Raw genomic sequence first — 21,517 nt, 5'->3', positions numbered from 1 at the left:
GGAGGAGGTAACATGTAAATAACTATGTGCAAACACCATATCCAAAATAAATACTGAGACTACACTTTTTATAGAGAGATGAATAAGAACACTTATAGACATTTACAAAGTTGATTCAGCAGTATTTTAATATAACTATAACAGTGTACTTATAAAGATATACAGCAAAAGTGTTTTAAGATAGCAGATTTAGATTAACTAAAGGAGCTCAATACCTCAATATGTGATTTCATTGATAACAGTTTCCAAGTCTCATCAATCCAATCAGATTTGGTATTAACACCTCATTGAAACCTTCTTGTTCACCTGTTCTTCTTTTTCAGCTTTCTTTTATGTATTCAGTTCATTCCTTAAATTATGAGTTTTTTGACAGCTGGGACTATTTTGCCTTTATATTCTCATTGTTTATCACTGTGCCTCTTTATTGACTTTTAATCCAAGTGTTTTTTATTTTTTATTGATTCCAAATCTTTCTACTAGATCACTTTTCTACTAAATTTAGGCAGTCCCAAGTTTAAAAAAATCCCATATCTTCAAATTTCTGTTTCAAATGTGCAAGTGCTACTGTTCTCCCCTTATAACCATGTGCAGAAAACCATAGGGAGTGAGGGGGTGGGGGGGAGACAAATGGAAAAGAAAAGTGGGGAAGATTTTTAGTCTGAGAAAACCTAATGTTTTTCACACCTGACACCCCCATCCCATCCAGATTCCAAAATTACGGTAGCAAGAAATGCTTTTTTTTTTTTTTTATAATGTAGCTATAACTGAAGAAGGATTAAGGATTAAGCACTGCCAGTCATTCAGATCAATACTTCCTATTTATTTGGGATACACTTGAAGAGATAGACTTTCTGATTGGGTTAAAGGGAAATAATTTTGCAACACTGAGATTTAGAGAACAAGTCTGTTGGAAGATCTAAGGAAGAGGAAACGGGAACCCTGGTAAAGGGAATCGAGATAGTAGTTTAAAAAAGGTAAGTATTAACAAGCTAAGGGCCAGCTCTGATGCTGGGAGATATTTTCATTAGACTGCACTCATTCTCTTTTCCTTCTCAGAACTTGGATAATTTTGTAGTTTAACTATATTAATAATAGATTTTTAAATATTGTTTCTTTGGTGTAACATTTTGAAACAACTAATTTTGCAATAGCTGATAAATAGAAAACATTCTGTAGGTTAGCAACTGCCTGTTTTCAAATATGGGACAAGCTTAAATAAATTTAAAATTGTTTTTATTTACTCAGCTATAAAAATAAAGATTTAAAGGTGAAAAGGGAAAAAATTTTAAATCTATTAGTATGAAGAAAACACTAGATAACAGAGATAACATAGAATGATAGAAATTTTCTTGGATTTGATGTCAGAAAAATATGGGTTTGAATCTATAGTGTCATTTTGCAATGATTTTGAACCTCACTTATTGAACCAGTTCCCTTAGCCTTAGCAATTGAAGTAAGAGGATAAGAACTATGAGTGTTGTAAGAATCAAGGAGGTTAGTATATGAAATGCCCAACAAATCTTTTAAGTGCTATTTTCATCATGTGCTATTCTATAAATTCTAGGAGAGGTACCAGACTTTATCACAGAAAGTGTTAACTGCCTCCTACTTAGTGTGGTATGAAAAGAATCCCACTTCAAAAAAAAAAAGTGACATGCTATAGAATAATGACATCAGCATTTTTGCCATATAAAGCCACAAGTTTCATTTTTGTACTTTAAAAAAAATTAGAAGTTTGTATTAAATCTTATTTTACTAATTTCTGTTTCCACGTTAATAACTTATTTTTCTATTGCTCATTCATGGCTTCAATTAAATTTTATACTGCATGTCAGAAGGAGGAAAAGTTTTTAAATTGGATACTGATTTGAATAAAATTGGTTGTCTCAATTTTACATTCACAGGTTCTATTAAAGGCCTCATTTCTAAAATATATAAGGAATTGACTCAAATTTATAAGAAATCAAGGCTTTTTCAATTGATAAATGGTCAAAGAATATGAACAATTTTCAGATGAAGAAATTGAAAATTTCTAGTCATATGAAAAGGTGCTCCAAAACACTGTTGATCAGAGAAATGCCAATTAAGACTACTCTAAGATACTCCTACACACCTCTCAGATTGACAGAGATCACTGTTGATCAGAGAAATGCCAAGTAAGACAGTACTACTACATATCTCTCAGATTGGTTAAGATGACAGGAAAAGTTAATGATGGGGATGTGGGAAAACTGGGACACTGATACATTGTTGGTGGAACTGTGAATGGATCCAATCGTTCTGGAGAGCAATTTGGAACTATTCTCAAAAAGTTAATCAAACTGCATACCCTTTGACCCAACAGTGTTTCTACTGGGTTTCAAGATCCCAAAGAGATCTTGAGAGAAAGGGACTCACTTGTGCAAAAATGTGGCAGTCCTTTTTGTAGTGGAAACTGAGTGGATGCCCATCAATTGGAGAATGGCTGAATAAATTATGCTATATAAATGTTATGGAATATTGTTTTGTAAGAAAAGACCAACAGGATGATTTCAGAGAGACCTGGAGGGGCTTAAACGAGCTGATGCTAAGTGAAATGAGCGGAACCAGGAGATCATTATACACGGCAACAAGTAGACTATATCAAGATCAATTCTGATGGATGTGGCTCTCTTCAAAGAGTGAGATGATGCAATTGAATTCCAGTTGTTCAGCAATGAGGAGAGCCAGCAGTACCTAGATTAAGGACTGTAGGAACTGAGTGTGGACCACAATATAGCATTTTCACTTTTTTTTTGTTTGTTTGCATTTTGTTTTCTTTCTTGGGGTTTTTTGTTCTTCTTGATCCGATTTTTCTTGTGCAGCAAGATAACTGTATAAATAAGTATACATATATTGGGCTTAACATATATTTTAACATTTAACATGTATTGGAATACCTGCCATCTAGAGGAGGAGGTGGGGGAAAGGAGGGGGAAAATTGCCCATATGTTTTGTAAATAAAAAGCTTTAATGAATTTTTTTTTAAATTGGTTTTCTCAGTTATTGTCAAGAATTTTAAAACTTACAAGTTAACTTTTTTTTCCCTCCTTTTCTCTTTTATTAAGGATTCTGGACTTTATTTATTATATCCTTAACAGCAGGATTCTCGTGTTGCAGTTTTTCTTGGACAGTGACTTATTTTGATTCTTTTGAACCTGGAATGTTCCCTCCTACTCCTCTTTCACCAGCAAAGTTCAAGTAAGTATTTTTATTTTTAGATATTGCCTATTTAGTCCTTCTTTGTGAAAGAAATAAGAATAATCAGAAACCTGGGATTTATAGAACTTAATTTTCTATCCATAAAATAGACATGGAACAAATTTTTAGTTTTGCCTTTAAAAAGTGAAAATGAATATAATAGATTCTGTTTAGCTAATTCTTTGATTCAGTGGAGTAACTTAAAGCAGGTTATCTTCATAATAAAGCCAAACAATTGGCTAGAGACAGAAGCTTTGCTATTCATTATATTTTACAACATCAAATTGTTTCTAGGGATCTGGAACTTCAGGTTCTCTTATGATTGATTTATCAGGTTTTTAAAAGTTATGTTAAGAATTCATATTTGGATTTTTGCAACTAAGCATTATGTAAAAAGCTTACATATTTATCACTATCCTAGATGCTATTCTTGGGTTTTTAAGCAGTATTGTCTCCTAATTTTTTTCCTCCCATATATCATCAGTGACTTATTAGAAATTTTAAACTAGACATTTCAGACTTAACGTGTCCAAAAAGATAAATTTTTTTTGTCCCAAATCTACTCTTTTTCAAGACTTTCTCATTTATGTCAAAAATACTACATTCTTCCAGTTTCTCAAGTTTGTAACTTTAATGTTATCTTAATTCCTTATTCTTCCTTAACCCAGATATCCAACTAGTGCTAAATCTTGCCAAGTTATATCAAACCCCTGAGATCCATTCTCTGTAGCGGTCTTAAGCAGTCTCACCTGGCCTTTACCAAAGAGAATGGCCATTGTGAATTCTTCACATGACCGAACCCCAATTTTTGGTGCCTGCCATCATCTGGTATCTACATCATCCACACCAGGGGTCCTCAAATTTTTAAATAGGGGGCCAGTACACTGTCCCTCAGACTGTTGGAGGGCCGAACTATAGTAAAAACAAAAACTTTGTTTTGTGGGCCTTTAAATAAAGAAACTTCATAGCCCTGGGTGAAGAGGATAATCGTCCTCAGCTGCTGCATCTGGCCCATGGGCCTTAGTTTGAGAACCCCTGATATAGGGCCATCTCCAATTGTCCTGAGCTATATGTTGCCATTGCCTCTGGAGGAGAAAGACTTTCCCTTATTTAAATTCAGTTCACTTGCATGTCATAGTGTACCTCCCTGATGTCATGGCCCTCTTTGAGAACAAAAGATAGACAATAACAACAAAGTAACTACCATGGTACCTTGGTACTTGTTAATTGGTTAATTGGTTCCAGATGGAATTGTACATATTTTGAATAAATTTTTCCCGTAAGGAGTACATTTTCAGTCTTCAGACTAACCATCCCTCCCCACCCAGTTACTCAAAGGGGCAAATAGAACTCCTAGGAGAAACAAGCCAGCAGGGTTCTTCTCTTCTTTCTGGGAGAAAGCTGACTTTTGACTTTATACTCTTCCCTCACCCCAAGCTTCCTTGGTGAAGATGGGAGGAGAAAGGAGCCTGGATGTTTTCTGTTCTTAATAATATATTTCTGTTTTATCATTCCTTAAGTTGGAGGTTCATTCTTGTTAATATGATACCATTTGTGTAAGCTATCCTTTCCTTTATCTCCTGTGTAGTCTGAAGTTTTTTTTTGTTTTGTTTTGTTTTTTTGGGCAAGCCTCTGATTTTTTGGCTATTGGTCTTCCTGGCACTCATTGGTTTTTTTTTCCATTCATTCTTGTATTCTGAGTATGTGTGTTACCCTTTCATCTTAAAGTTCTTTTTTATATCAACTAAACTAGAGACGTTCGTAGGCCTGTGGTTTCTTTAGATGTGTTCCTCCTTCATTATAATTAACCATCGTTAGATAGTAATTTAACTTTTCAGAGTCTTTCATCAGTCTTGAACTAAATTAGTTATACATTATAAAATTTAAGTTACTGAAATGAAATTTATTTCAAGAAGGGTTGAAAACATTTTTTAAGTAGAAGATAGAAGCAGGTGAACAAATAAATTCTTTGTTGCATAGTGGTTACTTTTCAGTAATTCTCATCCTGGTAAGTATCTTTGATACCCTCAATATTTCTCTCTATTTAAGATCATGTCAGGAAGGCCTCCAAGACTTCTCTTCTTCCTCAAATAATCTGGGACATCTAAACTCAGTCCAGCATCTAAAATGTAGTGTACAAAGGTACAGAGCTATTTGGGGAAGAGTTGTGAGAAATTTGAATAGAACTTGCGATGACCAGGCTAGCACCCCAGATACCCCAGAATCAACCGGAATCAGGATAAGCAAAAAGTCCTTAGTTTTATTGTTGGTCTTTAGATGCAGGATTCAACAAGATGGAAGCAGAATCTCTGCTATTACCTTCTTCCTCGGCTACCGCTAAAGTGACTCTGGCTAGTCTTACTCCACCCCCTAGTCCCTCCTACAGTCCTCTGTATATATCAGTCATTGGCCAGCATAGGATAGTGGGAAGGACCATTTTCCAAACATATATCCATAGAGTATAGAGTATTAGGGCAATCAGAATTAGCCCTAAGTGCTTGAACCAACCTCACTGCGCCGATTTAAGAGTTTCAGAACTATATAATTCCATAACCATTTTCCTTCTCTATATTTATCCTCTACTATTACATAAAAACTACTTCTCTCTGAGGTCAATATTTAGAATTCTAAAGCTGAAGCCTTATCAAACGTTTCTACCAAAAAAATTTTTTTTCTAGAAAGCCACTACAAAATCTGCTTTGCATATTTGTTTTATGGCCACTAGAGGGAGATATTTATTGAGTTTTCTTTTTCTTTTCACCTTTCCTAACCTGATTTTGGCAAGAAAAATGGGACTTATTTTTTGAAATTTCCTTTGTGCAGCTTTAGGTGCTTAGAGGGGTGAGGTGAGCTGTTCAAAAGTATTAAAAAGAATATTTAACATGTTCCCCAATTCTATGCAAAAGCAAACAAACCTTTTTTTTTTTTTTTCCTTTTTCGGCATTTTGAAAATGTTTATTACCTTTAGCAACAAATTTGGTTGTTTGGGGAGTAAGGATAAAATTTATCTGATGACATATTTTTCCTAAAGAATGAGGTGAGAAAACTGCTCAATCTTTTGATCAAAATGGGGCATTAGTGGTTCACTTGAGATTTATGATATAGTTTAAAAAAAAAAAAGATAACGTGAGAAAATAATCTATAAAGAGCTATTTGGGAAATATTCCATCCTTGTCCTAGATACTTTTACAAGCATAGGTGTCATTAGTTTAACAGAGGACATTGATCCTCCTTGATACCAGACGCCCAATCTTTCCTTGCTGTGTATTTTCTTCACCCCTCCTCCTCATTTAGAAGACAAGCAATTTGATATAGTCATGTAAAGCATTTCCAAATTAGTCATATTGTAAAAGAAAACATATGGGGGGAAAAAAACTTCAAGAAAAATAAAATTTAAAACAGTATTCTTCAGTCTGTAATTCATACACCATCACTTTCTTTGGGGATGGAAAGCATTTTTTATCATAAGTCCTTCAGAGTTGCTTTGGATCATTGTATTATTGGGAATAGCTAAGTTGTTCATAATTAAATCATCGTATAATCTTGCTATTACTTTGTACGCAGTACATTTCACTTTGCATAAGTTCCTATAAGTCAGAAAAGAGCCATTATAAAAGAAAAAGAAAGTCTCAGAAAACAAAATTCAAAAAGATAACTAGTAGTAAAATCCATAGCTTTAAATATCTATACAAACATGTCCTAAGTTTAGACAATAAACAGTAAGAGGTAGAAATCCCAATATAATTTCATGTATACTACTGAGATGTGATAGAATGAAACCTAGTATTTGGCCATTTACTATACTGGTCCTGTTAAGTGAAGGGTGATTAAGAAGGTGTATTCAAGTGAAGAAATCTAGGAACTAGATAGCATTTGCGTTAAAGGTGCAAGGAAGAGAGAAAAATGATTTTTATAATTGCAGCATATTACAGAATACTTGTCCAAGATTAATAAATGGTAGTTGAAAGAAAAGAAAGGGGGATCCACTTAACTAAGAAAAAAGAGAATGGATTGAATTACTATAAAAAAACCAGGAAAGAAAAAAAGATCTGATAAGCAAAATCCCAAAGGAAAATGGTAACAAAGAACAGGGAGATGTCAAAAATGAAGGCAAAGAGGGCGAGTGGGAATAAGTGACAACCACCCACCCCATCCCCACACACAGATTTTGGTAACGTAACAGAAGAAACATGTTTACAGCAGAAGTTGGGGGAGCGGGGAAGTCATAACTTGAAAATATTGCTGACAAATGGAGGAAAATAAAAATTTAACTCATAACTTAAATGTGAATGGATTAAGCAATTCAATAAAATGAAAAAGAATGGCAGATTGGAGAAGTAATTAAAACACTATATTATGTACAAGAAATGCATATAAAACTAAACATGTACACTAAAGTGATGTAAAAAAAATAAATTACCTAACATAAAGTGAATTTTAAAAACCTGAAGTTGTCTGCCTGCTACCTGACAAAAAACTGATAAAACTTTTTTTTTTTTTTGATCGTAACATGGGAAGTGGAAAGGCAGCAAGATGAACTAGAATGGAAAGAGAGAGTATAGTACTGTATAGTAAAATTAACATAGGTTTCAAAATTCTATGTGTAATGTAAATTTTACATAAAGTGAGAACTTTCTGTGTACAGGAAAAGATTTGAAGGTTTTAGTGGACTTGCAAGGTCAATGCAATCAGTATGGTAACCAAAAAAACTAATTCTTTGTTGGGGCTGCATTAAGAAAAGTATAGCTGCTAGGAATAATGTGATGATTGTCCTTCTGTACTCTGACCCTATGCCAGACCTCATCCAGAGTCTTTTAGTATTCAGTATTGGGCACCACAGTCCAAGAAGAGCATTGAAAAGCTGAAGAGTACTAAGAAGAACACAACTGGCATGGTGAAGGGCATTGAATGCATGAAGATTAATTTTAAAAATGGGACATATTTGACCTGAAAAGGAGTAGACTAGGAAGGGATTTCTGTCTCTACATATTTGAAGAGCTGTCGTGTGAAAGAGTGATAAGAATTGTTCTGTTAGTTATTAAAAGGTATAACCAAGAATAATAAGTGGAAATTGCAAAAAGGTTATTTTAGCGTTGATATCAGGAAAAATTTCCTAGCAATAGATGTATCCAGAAGTGGGATGGACTTACTGGAGAATTCATCCTCTTTAAAAGTGTGCAGATTGAGGCTCGATCTATCTATTTGTTGGATTTGTTCCTTTTTTAATATTTGAATCAGTTAGTCATTTAGTTTATCCTTCTAAGCAACCAGATTCTGTGACTCTGTGATTTTGAATTTTATTATAGAATCAAGATGGTGCCAATGAAATTTTTTGAGTAAAGGAGTTATAGAGCATTGAATAGATTTACACCAAACATTTGTGCCTAGGAATTAGAGGTAAGAGGAAATAAGGTAGCCTCTACCCACAGGGACTAAGACACATATTCGTTCAGCAAGCATTTACTAATGGTCTGCTATGTGCCAGATACTATGAGGATAAACAAAAAGCAGTCTCTTTTCTCAAGTATCTTATTTCTACCTGTGAAGCCACACACTAGGTAATTTCAGAGTAGAAGTATTAGCAGCTGGAGGTATCAGGAGTAGTTTGAAGGAAAATAGAGTTTCTAAGATATATAGGCAAAGAGTATGTTCAAGCATGGGAGATAGTATATATAAATGAACCACAATTGGAGATGGAACTTCATGTGAGACAAATGGTAAGATCAATTTGATCCATAAGAACGTTTGAAAAGAAGCAGTAACACAGTAAGGCAAGAAATTTGAGGCGGAGGAAGGTTGTAAAGGGCTTTAAATTCTAAGCAGAGAGGTTTGTATTCGATCCTAAAAGTACTACCAAAGATAAGAATTTCTGTCCTAGAACATTGAGTTGAATCTGTCAGGGAAATGACACATTCCAACCAGTTCTTTTTGAGAATATCACTTTGGCAGGTGGGTAGAAGATGGATTGGAAATGGGGGATTTGAAATTGCAATGCCAATTAGGAAGCTATAGTAGTCTTAAGTGAAAAATATTAAGACACTGAACTAGAATGCTGATGTTGCAGAGAATGGAAGAGATCTAAATGATGTAGGAGTAAAATTGTCAATGTGGCAACTAGTTGGATGTGTGAAGGAGAATGAGGTGTCAAGGATGTGAATTTAGATACCCTCAACAGGTGGGCTAAGTGGGTTTGAAAGGAAAGATAATTAATTCTATTTTGTGCATGTCAAATTGGAGAAGATAGGTATAGGGATATCCAGTTGGAATCTAATAGGTAATTGGTTGTATGGGATTAGAACTCAGGAGAGACAGAAAATCATGGATCTGGAAGTCATCTGTTTAGAAATGATAATAGAACTCTTGGGAACTGGTGTAATCATCAAGGGAGAATACAGAGATTAAATAAGAGTTCACTGGTATACATTCACAGCAGTAGAGATATGAATGATAGTCCAACAGGAGTGGTCAGAGAGTCACAGTAGAAAAACCTGGAAAGGAGTAAACTCTCCAATAGGGAAGCATTAGTCAGATCTTGCATAAAGGTCAAGTAATTGAATTATCAAATGATTATAAATGAAAGCAGAATGTATTAAACTGCAAAGGAAAGATAAATGGTTATGAAAAATTGTAAATGAACCCGATGATGATTTTTCTTTTTGAAACGTGAGAAACAATGCACATAAGTAATTTTGAATTCTGCTCTTTTAGGAAACATTGCCAATAGTTCATGTAATTAGTATAATTGCTTCATACTATGCTCAAACATTAAGAACTTGCACTAGCTCTCCACTTATGGGGGGAAAGTATCTTTAGATAAAATATAATTTGACTATTTTTCACATTATATTCTAGGAACTTTTTTATAATCATCTACGTTTTCACAATATTAAATTTTTAAGTACTTTAGCATACTTTTATTCCTAATAATGGAATCATTCCATGTTAAAATTTTTCTTTTTAATAATGAGAATGTTGCCAGTTTTAAAAGATTCTGAATTTTTCATAATGTAGTGAAATAATTTTAATTAATGAAAAAAACTATTAATCATTTTCATATGCCAAACTGAAGTTTTGAGTGATTATAAATATCAGAAAATGAATGTATGTAATAGCCCTTCAGATAAAACACAAAAGTCATATGTGATACTTTAAGTGGGTTATGTAATAAGTGGTGTTTCAGGTTAGAGTGTGAAAATCCTGCCATCTCTTGTCCTTTTTGGAAAATACATGGATATTTTTAAAATGTCAGAAATCAAGCAGTATATACTCTCTGATGCCAGCAGGGTGAGTGCTTGCACAGTGAAACAACTTTTCCAATCTTTTACAAAAGAATTTACAAAAGAAATACAGGCTTTAGGCTTTATTTTTTGTTGCATCTTATTGGCGTAGGACATAAAGGATTTTTGTGGGTGTTCGAACTCAAACTAGCCTGTGAAAAAACAAACATCAGCTTCTTAATAAGTTTACATCAAATAATTTTTTACATTTTCATAAACATTTGTAAGAACCTTGCATTTTTTTCTTAATGTGAGGAAGAGATTCAAATATTATCTAGATTCAAATATAATTTTCCAGAAAATTAAAATTCTATATAGCAATTTTTTTAAAAAGGGTTTTTTGTAATGACTTGAGCAGTTCACCAGTCTGGGCCTCTATTTCTTCATCTAGGAGATAGGAAACTAAATCCTATGTGTTGTGGCCAACTACAGTTTGCTAACTAAAGGCAGTGTTTTTTTTTAAGACTATTTGCAAAAAAATGTTTTCTTCTACTTTTATAAACATGACATTCAGACTATAGACAGGCATGTCTAATTACTGTGAGAGCAATTGGCTAAGTATTCAGTCTATTGATAAAAATTATAAACTACTCAAAGGCAGGATTCTGATAAACATTGTGTGTGTGGGCACATTATATTTAATAAAGGCTGTGCAAATGACTTATGATTAAATATTGCTAATATTTAACCATAAGTCTTTTTTTTGCTAATTGCAAAGTGTTGTTCTTGTGAGCCAGGGTATATAGATTATGTTAAAAAATAATAATAATAATAGTTGAGAAAAGGTGATCTACGTAATAGTTTCTTGTAGAAGAAACTTGTAACCTAATATTAACATGAGCTGTATTTACCTAACAATTTAGATCATTGATTCATATAGAAATATTAAGATGCAAAACAGTTTTTATTCCTGTTTTTACAATAGAATGTTCATTGCATGTTTGCTTTTTAAAGAATCTATTATGATGCTTTGAAAAGCTAAATACAGTACTTTTAGAAAATATAAGAATACTAGAAAAAATAGGTACTATCTATAGCATACTTTTGTATTCTACATAGTTTGTAGTTATAGTTTATATATATATTTCAGACATAATCTACTTAATCAGCAGCTCTTTGTTTTTTCCCACATGTAGTTGTTTATATTGGGGGGTATGTATGTTAACATTTGAATGTCATTCTATAAACTTTTTATTCAGAAGAGAGTGGTTTTCTTTTTTTTTTTTTTTCAAAACTTGCAGAGATAATTTTTCAACACTGACACTTGCATAGCCTTGTGTTCCAAATTTTCCCCTCACCCACTCCCCAGATAGCTAGTAATCTGTTACACATGTTAAAATATATATTGAATCCAATATATGCATACATATTTACTTGCTGTATTAAAAAAATCAGATCAAAAAGGAAAGAAAATACAAGTGAACAACAACAAAAGGAGTGAGAATGTTATGTTGTGATCCACACTTAGAGTTCCCACAGTCATCTCTCTGGCTCTCTTCATTATGAGATCATTGTAACTGGCTTCAATCATCTCATTGTTGGAAGGAGTCACATCCATCAGAATTGATTATTGTATAATACTACTATGGTCGTGTACAATGATCTCCTGGTTCTGCTCATTTCACTTAGCATCAGTTCATGTAAGTTTCTCCAGATCTCTCGGAAATCATCCTGTTGGTCATTTCTTACAGAACAATAATAATCCATAACATTCATATACTATAACTTATTCAGCCATTCTCCAATAGATGGGTATCCACTCAGTTTCCAGTTTCTTGCCACTACAAAGAGGCTGCTACAAACATTTTTGCACATGTGGTAGGTCCCTTTCCCTCCTCTAAGATCTCTTTGGGATATAAGCCCAATAGGAACACTGCTGGATCAAAGGGTATGCCTAGTTTGATAAATGTTTTGAGTATAGTTAATGGTTTTCTTCTTTCCTTTTTTATTTTACTCTTCCCTTGATATTCTACTATGCTGTCATAGAGTGACAGTGGGCTGTCGGAGCCTTTGTAATTGATTATAAACTCCAGTAAGGACCTACCAAGAAAAAAAGACTGGTTATGTGGGCAAACAATGAAGAGAAGGGTCTATTAATAAGGTATACAGGATTTGTGATTTGTTATTAAAGGACTGAAATCAAAGATTTTTGAAGTATTGAATGTTTTTATTGTGTATCTATTGAGTATTGTTATTTTATTACTCAGTTACAAAAATGTGATAAGCAGGGGAACTATTCATTTCCATGGAGACACAGGCAAAGTTTTTATTTTTGGTTGTAAAAAAAATCTCTCATGCTCTTGTGGTTGGATTAAATTTTTTTCTTCTTTTCTTTCTTTTTTTTTTAATTTTTATTTTTGTAGCTTTTTATCTTAAAAAACATACTCCAAGTACATAAAAAACCATAAATATTAAGCTGTATGGGTCCTTAAAGGTCATGTAACTAAACAACCCTGCCTCCCTTCCTTACCCCATTCCATTGCCCAGTTGAGGAATTAGGGCCAATTGTGATAAAGTAATTTGCCCAGGGTGCCACAATCGGTAGGTAGTAAGTACTGTATTCAGATTCAGACCCTCTTTCTAGTATATGATGCTGGAGCATACATAGACTATGCTCATAAAAATTTTATGATTCAAGAAAACGCATGTGGGTTGATAGTTATTAGTATTCTGTTATTTATTTTTTTAATGTAAGAGAAAATCTCAGATTCTTTCTCTACCATCCCACCACCCTGGTCCCATTAGCATCTTTCCAATTTTCAGTTTCCTTGAAAATCAAAACTCTCAAGTTTTGTTTAAAGCATGGTCTTTCTTCTCTATGTATGTCTAGTCCCACTGTTTTTTCCATCTTTGTGTTTTTAGTGACATTTAAAATTCCTTATTATAGCACTTTGGTGAAGATTATAAATTTATTGGCTACATTATCACTGATGCAAAGTTTTAAAAATCTTTACTGATCTTTACCATTTATCATGAAACTATTGTCCTTTTAATTTCATCCTTAGATGTCCTCAAAATGACTTTTTTTAATTGTATTTTATGCTAAGCTTTCTTTAGACTTGTTTTTTTCCTACTTGTTTTATTACTTGATGCTACTCATGTTCCACATCATCCTCTGTAAGATATCAGAAATGACTTTGTCTTCTAAAGTGGTGTTGTCTTGGCAAAAAGATTTAAGTTTCTGCTGACTTAGATGGTTTCTAAGTTCTTTAGAACTCATTAAAATGATGAATTAAGTAATTGATTAAACATTTAAGAAATGATAATAGTACTTGGCAATAACTGGTCTTATATCCATTTCCCATTTTTCTTTGTGATAAATATTTGTGAAATTTGTTTAGTCTACAAGTCTTTGACCTTTCATTCCTTTTTTCCTGAGCCATATATTCTAGTATGTATTTTTTGCTTCAGCTTCTGAGCTATATTCACTTTTGCTTTTCTTGTTGGCTTAGCACAAAAGTCTTTTCCATAAGAGCAAAGACCAGTCATTCAATTTATGAGAACATCTTTTTGCTCTTCTAATATACCACCATTTACATTTTATGTAAATTTCCCATATAACATAAGAGAAATTTGTAAAGATTAGGATCCTACATCTGCCTTGAGTTGGGGGTTTAAAAATAAAGCTATATAGCACAAATAGAATTGTAAAATTGGAATTCAAAAAAACATATGATTGGTCTTTTAACTAAAGGGATGGCATGCCCTAGAGCATAAGAATTATTTTAATATTTAACTTAGAAATTTCGTTTCCAAAATACACTAGATTTGACAGCGAGTTCAATACATTGTACTCCTTATAGCACTTTTGGAGGGTTGCCTCTTTGTAGATTCAGATTCTTTATTGCTATGAACTAGTAAAACAGATGTCAGATGGCTAATTGCAGTAGGAAAGAAAAAGCTGCTGACAAAAAGAGGATAGATTTAAAAAAAAAAAAACTTGGCCTTGGCGTTTGAGTCTCATGAACTTTTCATTATCTAGTGACTATCTTTGGATTCTCAATTCTAGTGCTGTCAAAACTAATGTAATTTATTCAGAAGTTGTGGTTTATAACAGAGGGTTAAAACATTCAAATCTGAGATTTGAGCAGTATACACTGCTCATATAGATACATAAAGTGATAAATTAAGTGGGGTAAAATATATCTCATGGGAGATAAAAGAAGACAAAACACAGTTATTAATTCTGGTTTTCCTTTATTTTCGTAAAGTTCTCCAGATAATGAAAGTTTACTTTTCCTCCTGTTTATTATGACTTTTGATTACAGATTATTAATTGAATAGTGACAATTAGGGTTTTATCATAAGGCATCAAATTTAGAGGGTTTTGATCATAGTGATAGTCTTAACTCATGTGCATGTAGAAACAACTGAGCTTGGAACTTAATGAACAGGAATAATTCACTAAAATAGAGATAGTTCCAGATAATAGGTTATGGGTAGACTTTACCTCTTTATCTAGCCCCCTGATACTGATATCTAGTCTTTTGTCTTGATCTCATAAAACTTTGTTCAGGGTCCCCTCTTTCCCTATGCATCTGTGGACTTATACAATATTGCTTAGCCAGATGCAAAAATTCCTACTTATACTTCTGCATAACCATGTTAATTGGTAGTAGAAAAAGTGAATTAGTGTATTTACGAACATTTGGAAGATCCAGAAAATTGTCGGTATTTTGATATTCTCTTAATACTGGAGGAAGAATGTTACTCATAGGTAACACTAGCACTTTTCTCCTTTTAAACTTGTTCTGTTTGTTGTTTGTTCTTCATTTTCTTTTTTAAAAAATGTTTTCAACATTTATAATATTTTGATTTCCATTTGTTTGTCTCCTTTTTTCCCCTTCCCTCCTCTCCAAGGTGGAATCTAATCTGATATAAATTCTACATTTCAGTCATATTAAACATATTTACACATGTCATGTTGTAAAAAAAGAATCAGAGCAAAAGGGAAAAGTCACAAAAAAGAAAAGCATCCAAAAAATGCATACTATTTTGTATGCTTCAACCTGCATTCAGACTCCATAGTTCTTTCAATGGATATGGATAGAATTTCATTAGTCTTTTTGAATTGTCTTAGATTGTTGTATTGTTGAGATAAAGAAAGTTTTATCATCTGCACAGTGTTGCTGTTTCTATGTACAAGGTTTGCCTAGTTCTGCCCACTTCACTCATAATCAGTTCATGTAAGTCTTTACAGGTTTTTCTGAAATCTTCCTACTTGTCATTTCTTATAGAACAAAAATATCCATAACTTTCATATATCACAATTTGTACACAGTCAAGGTGTACCGTCATATCATCTAGAAAGTTATAGTTTTATTTCTTCATTGTCTATTCTAATTCTTTCAATTTTTTTTCTTTTATTGCTAAAGTTAATATTTCTAGCATTATATTGAATAATAGTGGTGATAACGGGCATCCTTGCTTCATCCTGATCTTTTTGGGAAAACTTCGTTTGAGCTTGTCCCTTTTATATATAATGCTTGCTGATGGTTTTAGATAAATAGTCCTTATCATTTAAGGAAAACTATTTTATTTCTCTGTACTGTAAGAATGGATGCTATATTTTGTCAAAGGTTTTTTTAGCATCTTTTGAGTTTGTTATTGATTATGGTCAGTTATGCTGATTAGTTTTCCTAATATTGAACCAGTGTTGTTTGTACTTGTTCTTAGAAGTTCATGAGTTTTGACTACATACAAAATGGGGTGGAGAATAGTAGTGGAACCATACTTTTTTCTGTCTATAATATGTTTTTTGTTTTTTTTTTTTTTTTAACAACCTTAAAATGAATCAAAAGGTATCTAGTAATCAGAGTGAATAGAGCTCTAGATCTGGAATCAAGAAAATGAGTTGAAATTGTAACATAGATACTTAATAGCTTTGTAACCTTATGCAAGTTACTTAACCTGTCTGCCTCACTTTCTGAACTTTTAATAAACCGAGGGCGATAATAGCTCCCACCCGCCCTGGGTTGTTGTGAGGATCAAATGAAATAACATATGTTAGGATCTTGACAAACTTTAAAATGCTATGTGAAGACTATTATGCTTATCACCATAATATGCAGTCTTTTTTTTTTTTTAATAACTTTTTATTGACAGAATCCATGCCAGGGTAATTTTTTACAGCATTATCCCTTGCATTATTCTGTTCCAATTTTTCCCCTCTCTCCATCCACCCCTCCCCCAGATGGCAAGCAGTCCTTTACATGTTGAATGGGTTACAGTATATCCTAGATACAATATATGTGTGCAGAACCGAACAGTTTTCTTGTTGCACAGGGAGAATTGAATTCAGAAGGTATAAATAAGCCGGGAAGAAAAACAAAAATGCAAGCAGTTTATATTCATTTCCCAGTGTTCTTTCTCTGGGTGTAGCTGCTTCTGTCCATCTTTGATCAATTAAGGCTCTCTTTATCGAAGAGATCCACTTCCATCAGAATACATCCTCAAACAGTATCGTTGTTGAGGTATATAATGATCTCCTGGTTCTGCTCATTTCACTCAGATCAGTTCATGTAAGTCTCGCCAGTCCTTTCTGTATTCATCCTGCTGGTCATTCCTTACAGAACAATAATATTCCATAACGTTCATATACCACAATTTACTCAACCATTCTCCAATTGATGGACATCCTTTCATTTTCCAGCTTCTAGCCACTACAAACAGGGCTGCCACATTTTGGCACATACAGGTCCCTTTCCTTTCTTTAGTATCTCTTTGGGGTATAAGCCCAGTAGAAACACTTCTGGATCAAAGGGTATGCACAGTTTGATAACTTTTTGAGCATAGTTCCAAATTGCTCTCCAGAATGGCTGGATGTGTTCACAATTCCACCAACAATGTATCAGTGTCCCTGTTTTCCCACATCCCCTCCAAGGATTCCCCATTATCTTTCCCTGTCATTCTAGCCAATCTGACAGGTGTGTAGTGTTATACACTCAGAGTTGTCTTAATTTGCATTTCTCTGATTAATAATGATTTGGAGCATATTTTCATATGTCTATAAATAGTTTCAATTTCTTCATCTGAGAATTGTCTGTTCATATCCTTTGACCATTTATCAATTGGAGAATGGTTTGATTTCTTATAGATTAGAGTCAATTCTCTCTATATTTTGGAAATGAGGCCTTTATCAGAACCTTTGATTGTAAAAATGTTTTCCCAGTTTATTGTTTCCCTTCTAATCTTGTTTGCATTTGTTTTGTTTGTACAAAAACTTTTCAATTTGATATAATCAAAATTTTTTATGTTGTGGTCAGTAGTGATCTCTAGTTCTTCTTTGGTCATAATTCCTCCCTCTTCCACATAATATGCAGTCTTTAAAGGAAATCTTCATGACTTTCACTACCTGTAAAATGCATGAATGAATGGGGAAAAATTGTGCAAAAAAAGTCATCCAATCAAACAGCAAGTAAACAACCACAAAAAGGCAAAATACTATGCTTTTGTATATTTGGTCTGTATAGTTCTTTCCCTACATGAAGATTGCATTTTCCATGTCTATTGGAATTGTGTTAGTTCACCACATTGCTGAGAAGAGCCATGTCTTTCATAATGATCATTATATAATCTTACTGTTACTATGGAGATTGTTATCTTGGTCTGCTCATTTCAGCATCAATTCCTGTAAATATTTTCAGGCTTTTCAGCAATCAACTTGCTCATTATTTCTTATAGAAGAGTAATATTTCATCATATTGATACACCATAATCTATTTAGTCAGCCCCAATTCATGGGCATCCACTTAATTTCCCAATTCCTTGTCACTACTAAAATTGCTGCTGCAAACATTTTGTATATATGGCTCTTTTTATGATCACTTTGAGAAATAGACCCAATAGTGACACTTCTGGATCAGAGTATGCCTAATTTTATAATCCTTTGAGCATAGCTCCCAATTGCTTTCCAGAATGATTGGATCTAATTTGACTCCACCAACAATGTATTAGTGTCCCAGTTTTCCTACATCCCCTCCAATATTTATCATTATTTTTCCTGTCATTTTAGCCAATTGGATGTTAAAATGGTACCTCAGGTTGCCATAATTTGCATTTCTCTAATTAACAGCATTAAAAAAAATATATATATATATATATATACACACACACACACACAGAGAGAGAGAGAGAGAGAGAGAGCACTATGGGTAAAAAGAGTATGCTCAGTGTTGGGAGATACCAAAAAAAAAAAATGGTCCTTACTTTCAAGGAGCTCATATTCCAATGTGAGAAACAACACATGTAAGATTTTAGCTGCATGTCACCCCGAATAGCCTCATGTCATCTTTCTTAGGGAACAAAGAAAATGGTAATGCATCTTCCTTGATATTATTTTCATTGATAAAACCATATTCAGTTCTGTTTTGAATCTAATGTTGATACCCAACACTTTGGTAGCAAGAATTTGTTTTCTGGATTTTTAGTAGCTATGGAAGGCAGACTGGAAGTCTAGAAGATGCTATTCACTATTCACAAAGCTCGTGGGCCAAAGCTTAGAATGTTGGGCCTCTCTATGGTGGTCTAAGTAAGGCCAGTGGTTTAACCTGCCAAAAATGTAAAATTTTCTTTCTCTTCTTTGGGGTACCTAGGCTGGCTGGCTTTTTACCCTTTAGGTGTCAGTTGGAGGAAATGACTGCATTCTTCTCCATGAGACTTGCTCCCTTAGACAATCTTAGTGATGGTTACTCTGAAAACAGGGCCAATGATTTATGAGATTGCAGTTCCCAGGATTCTTGCTGGCCTGCCTGTCAGTGGCTGGTGATCAGCAGTCATTGATGGCAATGGAAAAGATGATGGGCCCATTCATTAGAAGTTTGCTTCTAAAGAGGTTTCTTCTATTTCCTTTTTTGAATGTAAAACAGTATGTCTCTAATAGGTGGCTCCTTTTTGAAACAGTTTTAGCTATACTAAGTAGTCAAGTCACTTCCATAAAACTTAGGTAAATACAAAACCCCTTTTCCTGGTTTCTACGAAGTATCTACTTTCCTAGTATTTTCACCCCAATAGTGCCTTTTGAAGCTTGTCTTTTTTCTTCTTTTTTTGCTATTCTATATGAGAACTGAACAACTTTGATGAAAATCTAGAGGTACAGATAATTTAAGTATTTGATGAGTACTCTAGTACACTCAGCATGCTTGTCATCACAGGAAAAATATTTTTAAATGTTTGGTTTCTGTTCCCTAGAAATCCAGCATTAGAATAGAATACTATTGCTAGATGGATCATTTTTAGCTTAGGAAGTTATATTGAATTTAATTGTGGGTGTTTTTTTTAATCAAAGGCTAAGGAAAATCAGAAGATCTACATAGGAACCTGATCTTTTTGATCTACATAGGAACCTCATGATTAAAATTAGATATTTCAATTATTATTCATAAGAATTGTCAATTTTTTTTCCTTTGCCAGTATAAAATATATCTGAAAAAACTACTGAGAAATTTGCCATTCTACCTCTGATGAAGAAGAAATGTTTATTCTGACAAAAATTTAAGTTTGGGTTATGCCTTTACTGTTCTGCTTAATGCAGTATCACTTTATCTTAGCAGTTATTTAATCTTAATTACTTAGCCTTGCTGACAGGTAAAAGCAAAACATGCCTAGAAGAAAAGGAAAAATATATAAAAATAAATACTTGCTAAAATAGATCTTATCTTTGAAGGTTTCCTTATATTATATATAGAGTACACTAGTTTAAAAACTAAGTTATTTAGAGTAGTTTTAATAACTAAGTGAAAATCAGCTGAGATTGTTTAATACTTAATAAATTTCCTATTTCAGCTGTGAATTTAACCAACATATGAGTAAAAAGATGCAGTTGAAATAATAATAATATACCAAATAATACTTGAAGGGGGGCTATTTAGAATGATGGGAAGCATGAAGACTTAAGAAAAAAGTAAATGTATTTTTTTCAGGTTTCTTTGCATATTGCCTTTTTAGTGTTATTTCTACATCAACTCTTAAGAAATGCTTCCCAGGAAGAATTAAGAAATAGGAAATAAAGAAAATCAAAAATTATAAACAAGACAAAATAATTTTATTTAAGACTTTGAAATAGAAAATTCAGAATAAGGAAATGAAGTTTTGTTGCAAGGTATAGCAAAATGAGTTTCAATACAACTTCTGTATGTTCATGGAGTAGAAGAGAAATGTAGAAGAGATAAAAGAATTAAAAAAAAAAGTAGATGAGAAGATAGAGCAGGACTTTTAATAGTTCTCCCTATTCTCTCATTCCCAATTAATATGTTAAATTAAGAATGAAAATATTTGGAAATGGAGAGGTCATTGAGTAATACCTATTGGTAATCCATTGTCCATTCTCTTTATGTATGCTTATATCAGATCAAGAAACCCTGCCAAATCTGCCCAAAACATATTAAACAATCCCATTAACTTTCTGGCTCTTTTTTTAAAGGGTGACTTCTCAAATATTCATGGAACAATGAACATAAGTATATTTTAATCTTATAAAGTTGATGTACCAGTGTTGTTATCCAGTGTGGCAAAATAAGTAAAAAATAAATAAAAAGTAGATTAACTACAGAAACATAAAAATGGGCCTGGGCTAGTAAATGGAGGGTTGGGGGTAGGTCAGCAACAGGAAGAACAGAAGTTTCTTTCTGTTGTGTCTGGGTCAGCTTCTCTAAATTTGAAGTTTGGAAAATAACCACTTTTAAGCACCTATGCCACAGGATACTCATGTTTGAAATTACTTAAGATTTAAAACATGTTACTTTGCGGCTGAGAAATGAGCTACCGTAAATACCTTTGTATTTTTGTTAGTTGAAATTTGTTTACAAAAATTAGAAGAGAGGATTTATTTAGGGAACCTGCTCTGCCCAAGTGAGTCCATTAATTATCATTTAAATCAAAGAATTAAGGTGAAAGTAAATGTCAGCAAAGATACAATCTAATTTGCTGATTATTTTTTTTCAGTCATGTGGTTGTTTTCAGTTGTTTATGACTCTTTGTGATCCTATTTGGAGTTTTCTTGGCAAAGATAACTGGAGTGGTTT

The 21,517-nt window shown here is 33.2% G+C and overlaps 1 protein-coding gene across 6 annotated transcripts in view; it reads left to right on the top strand.

Moving 5' to 3' along the window:
* Positions 1-21,517, top strand: part of ARL6IP6 (ADP ribosylation factor like GTPase 6 interacting protein 6) — a 36,289-nt gene that overhangs the window by 10,937 nt on the left and 3,835 nt on the right. For 4 of the 6 annotated variants that reach the window (XM_051986385.1, XM_051986386.1, XM_051986384.1 and 1 more), the window contains one exon: positions 3,087-3,219. In XM_051986385.1, the coding sequence (XP_051842345.1) occupies positions 3,087-3,219 (133 nt within the window). The remainder of the gene's footprint in view (positions 1-3,086; positions 3,220-21,517) is intronic. The other 2 variants (XM_051986389.1, XM_051986388.1) reach the window with 1 other exon arrangement.

This window comes from Antechinus flavipes, chromosome 3, assembly GCF_016432865.1.
Source record: "Antechinus flavipes isolate AdamAnt ecotype Samford, QLD, Australia chromosome 3, AdamAnt_v2, whole genome shotgun sequence".
Lineage (NCBI taxonomy): Eukaryota > Metazoa > Chordata > Mammalia > Dasyuromorphia > Dasyuridae > Antechinus > Antechinus flavipes.
Note: the sequence above shows the minus strand (reverse complement) of the source record. Positions and strands in the feature narration are given on the sequence as shown.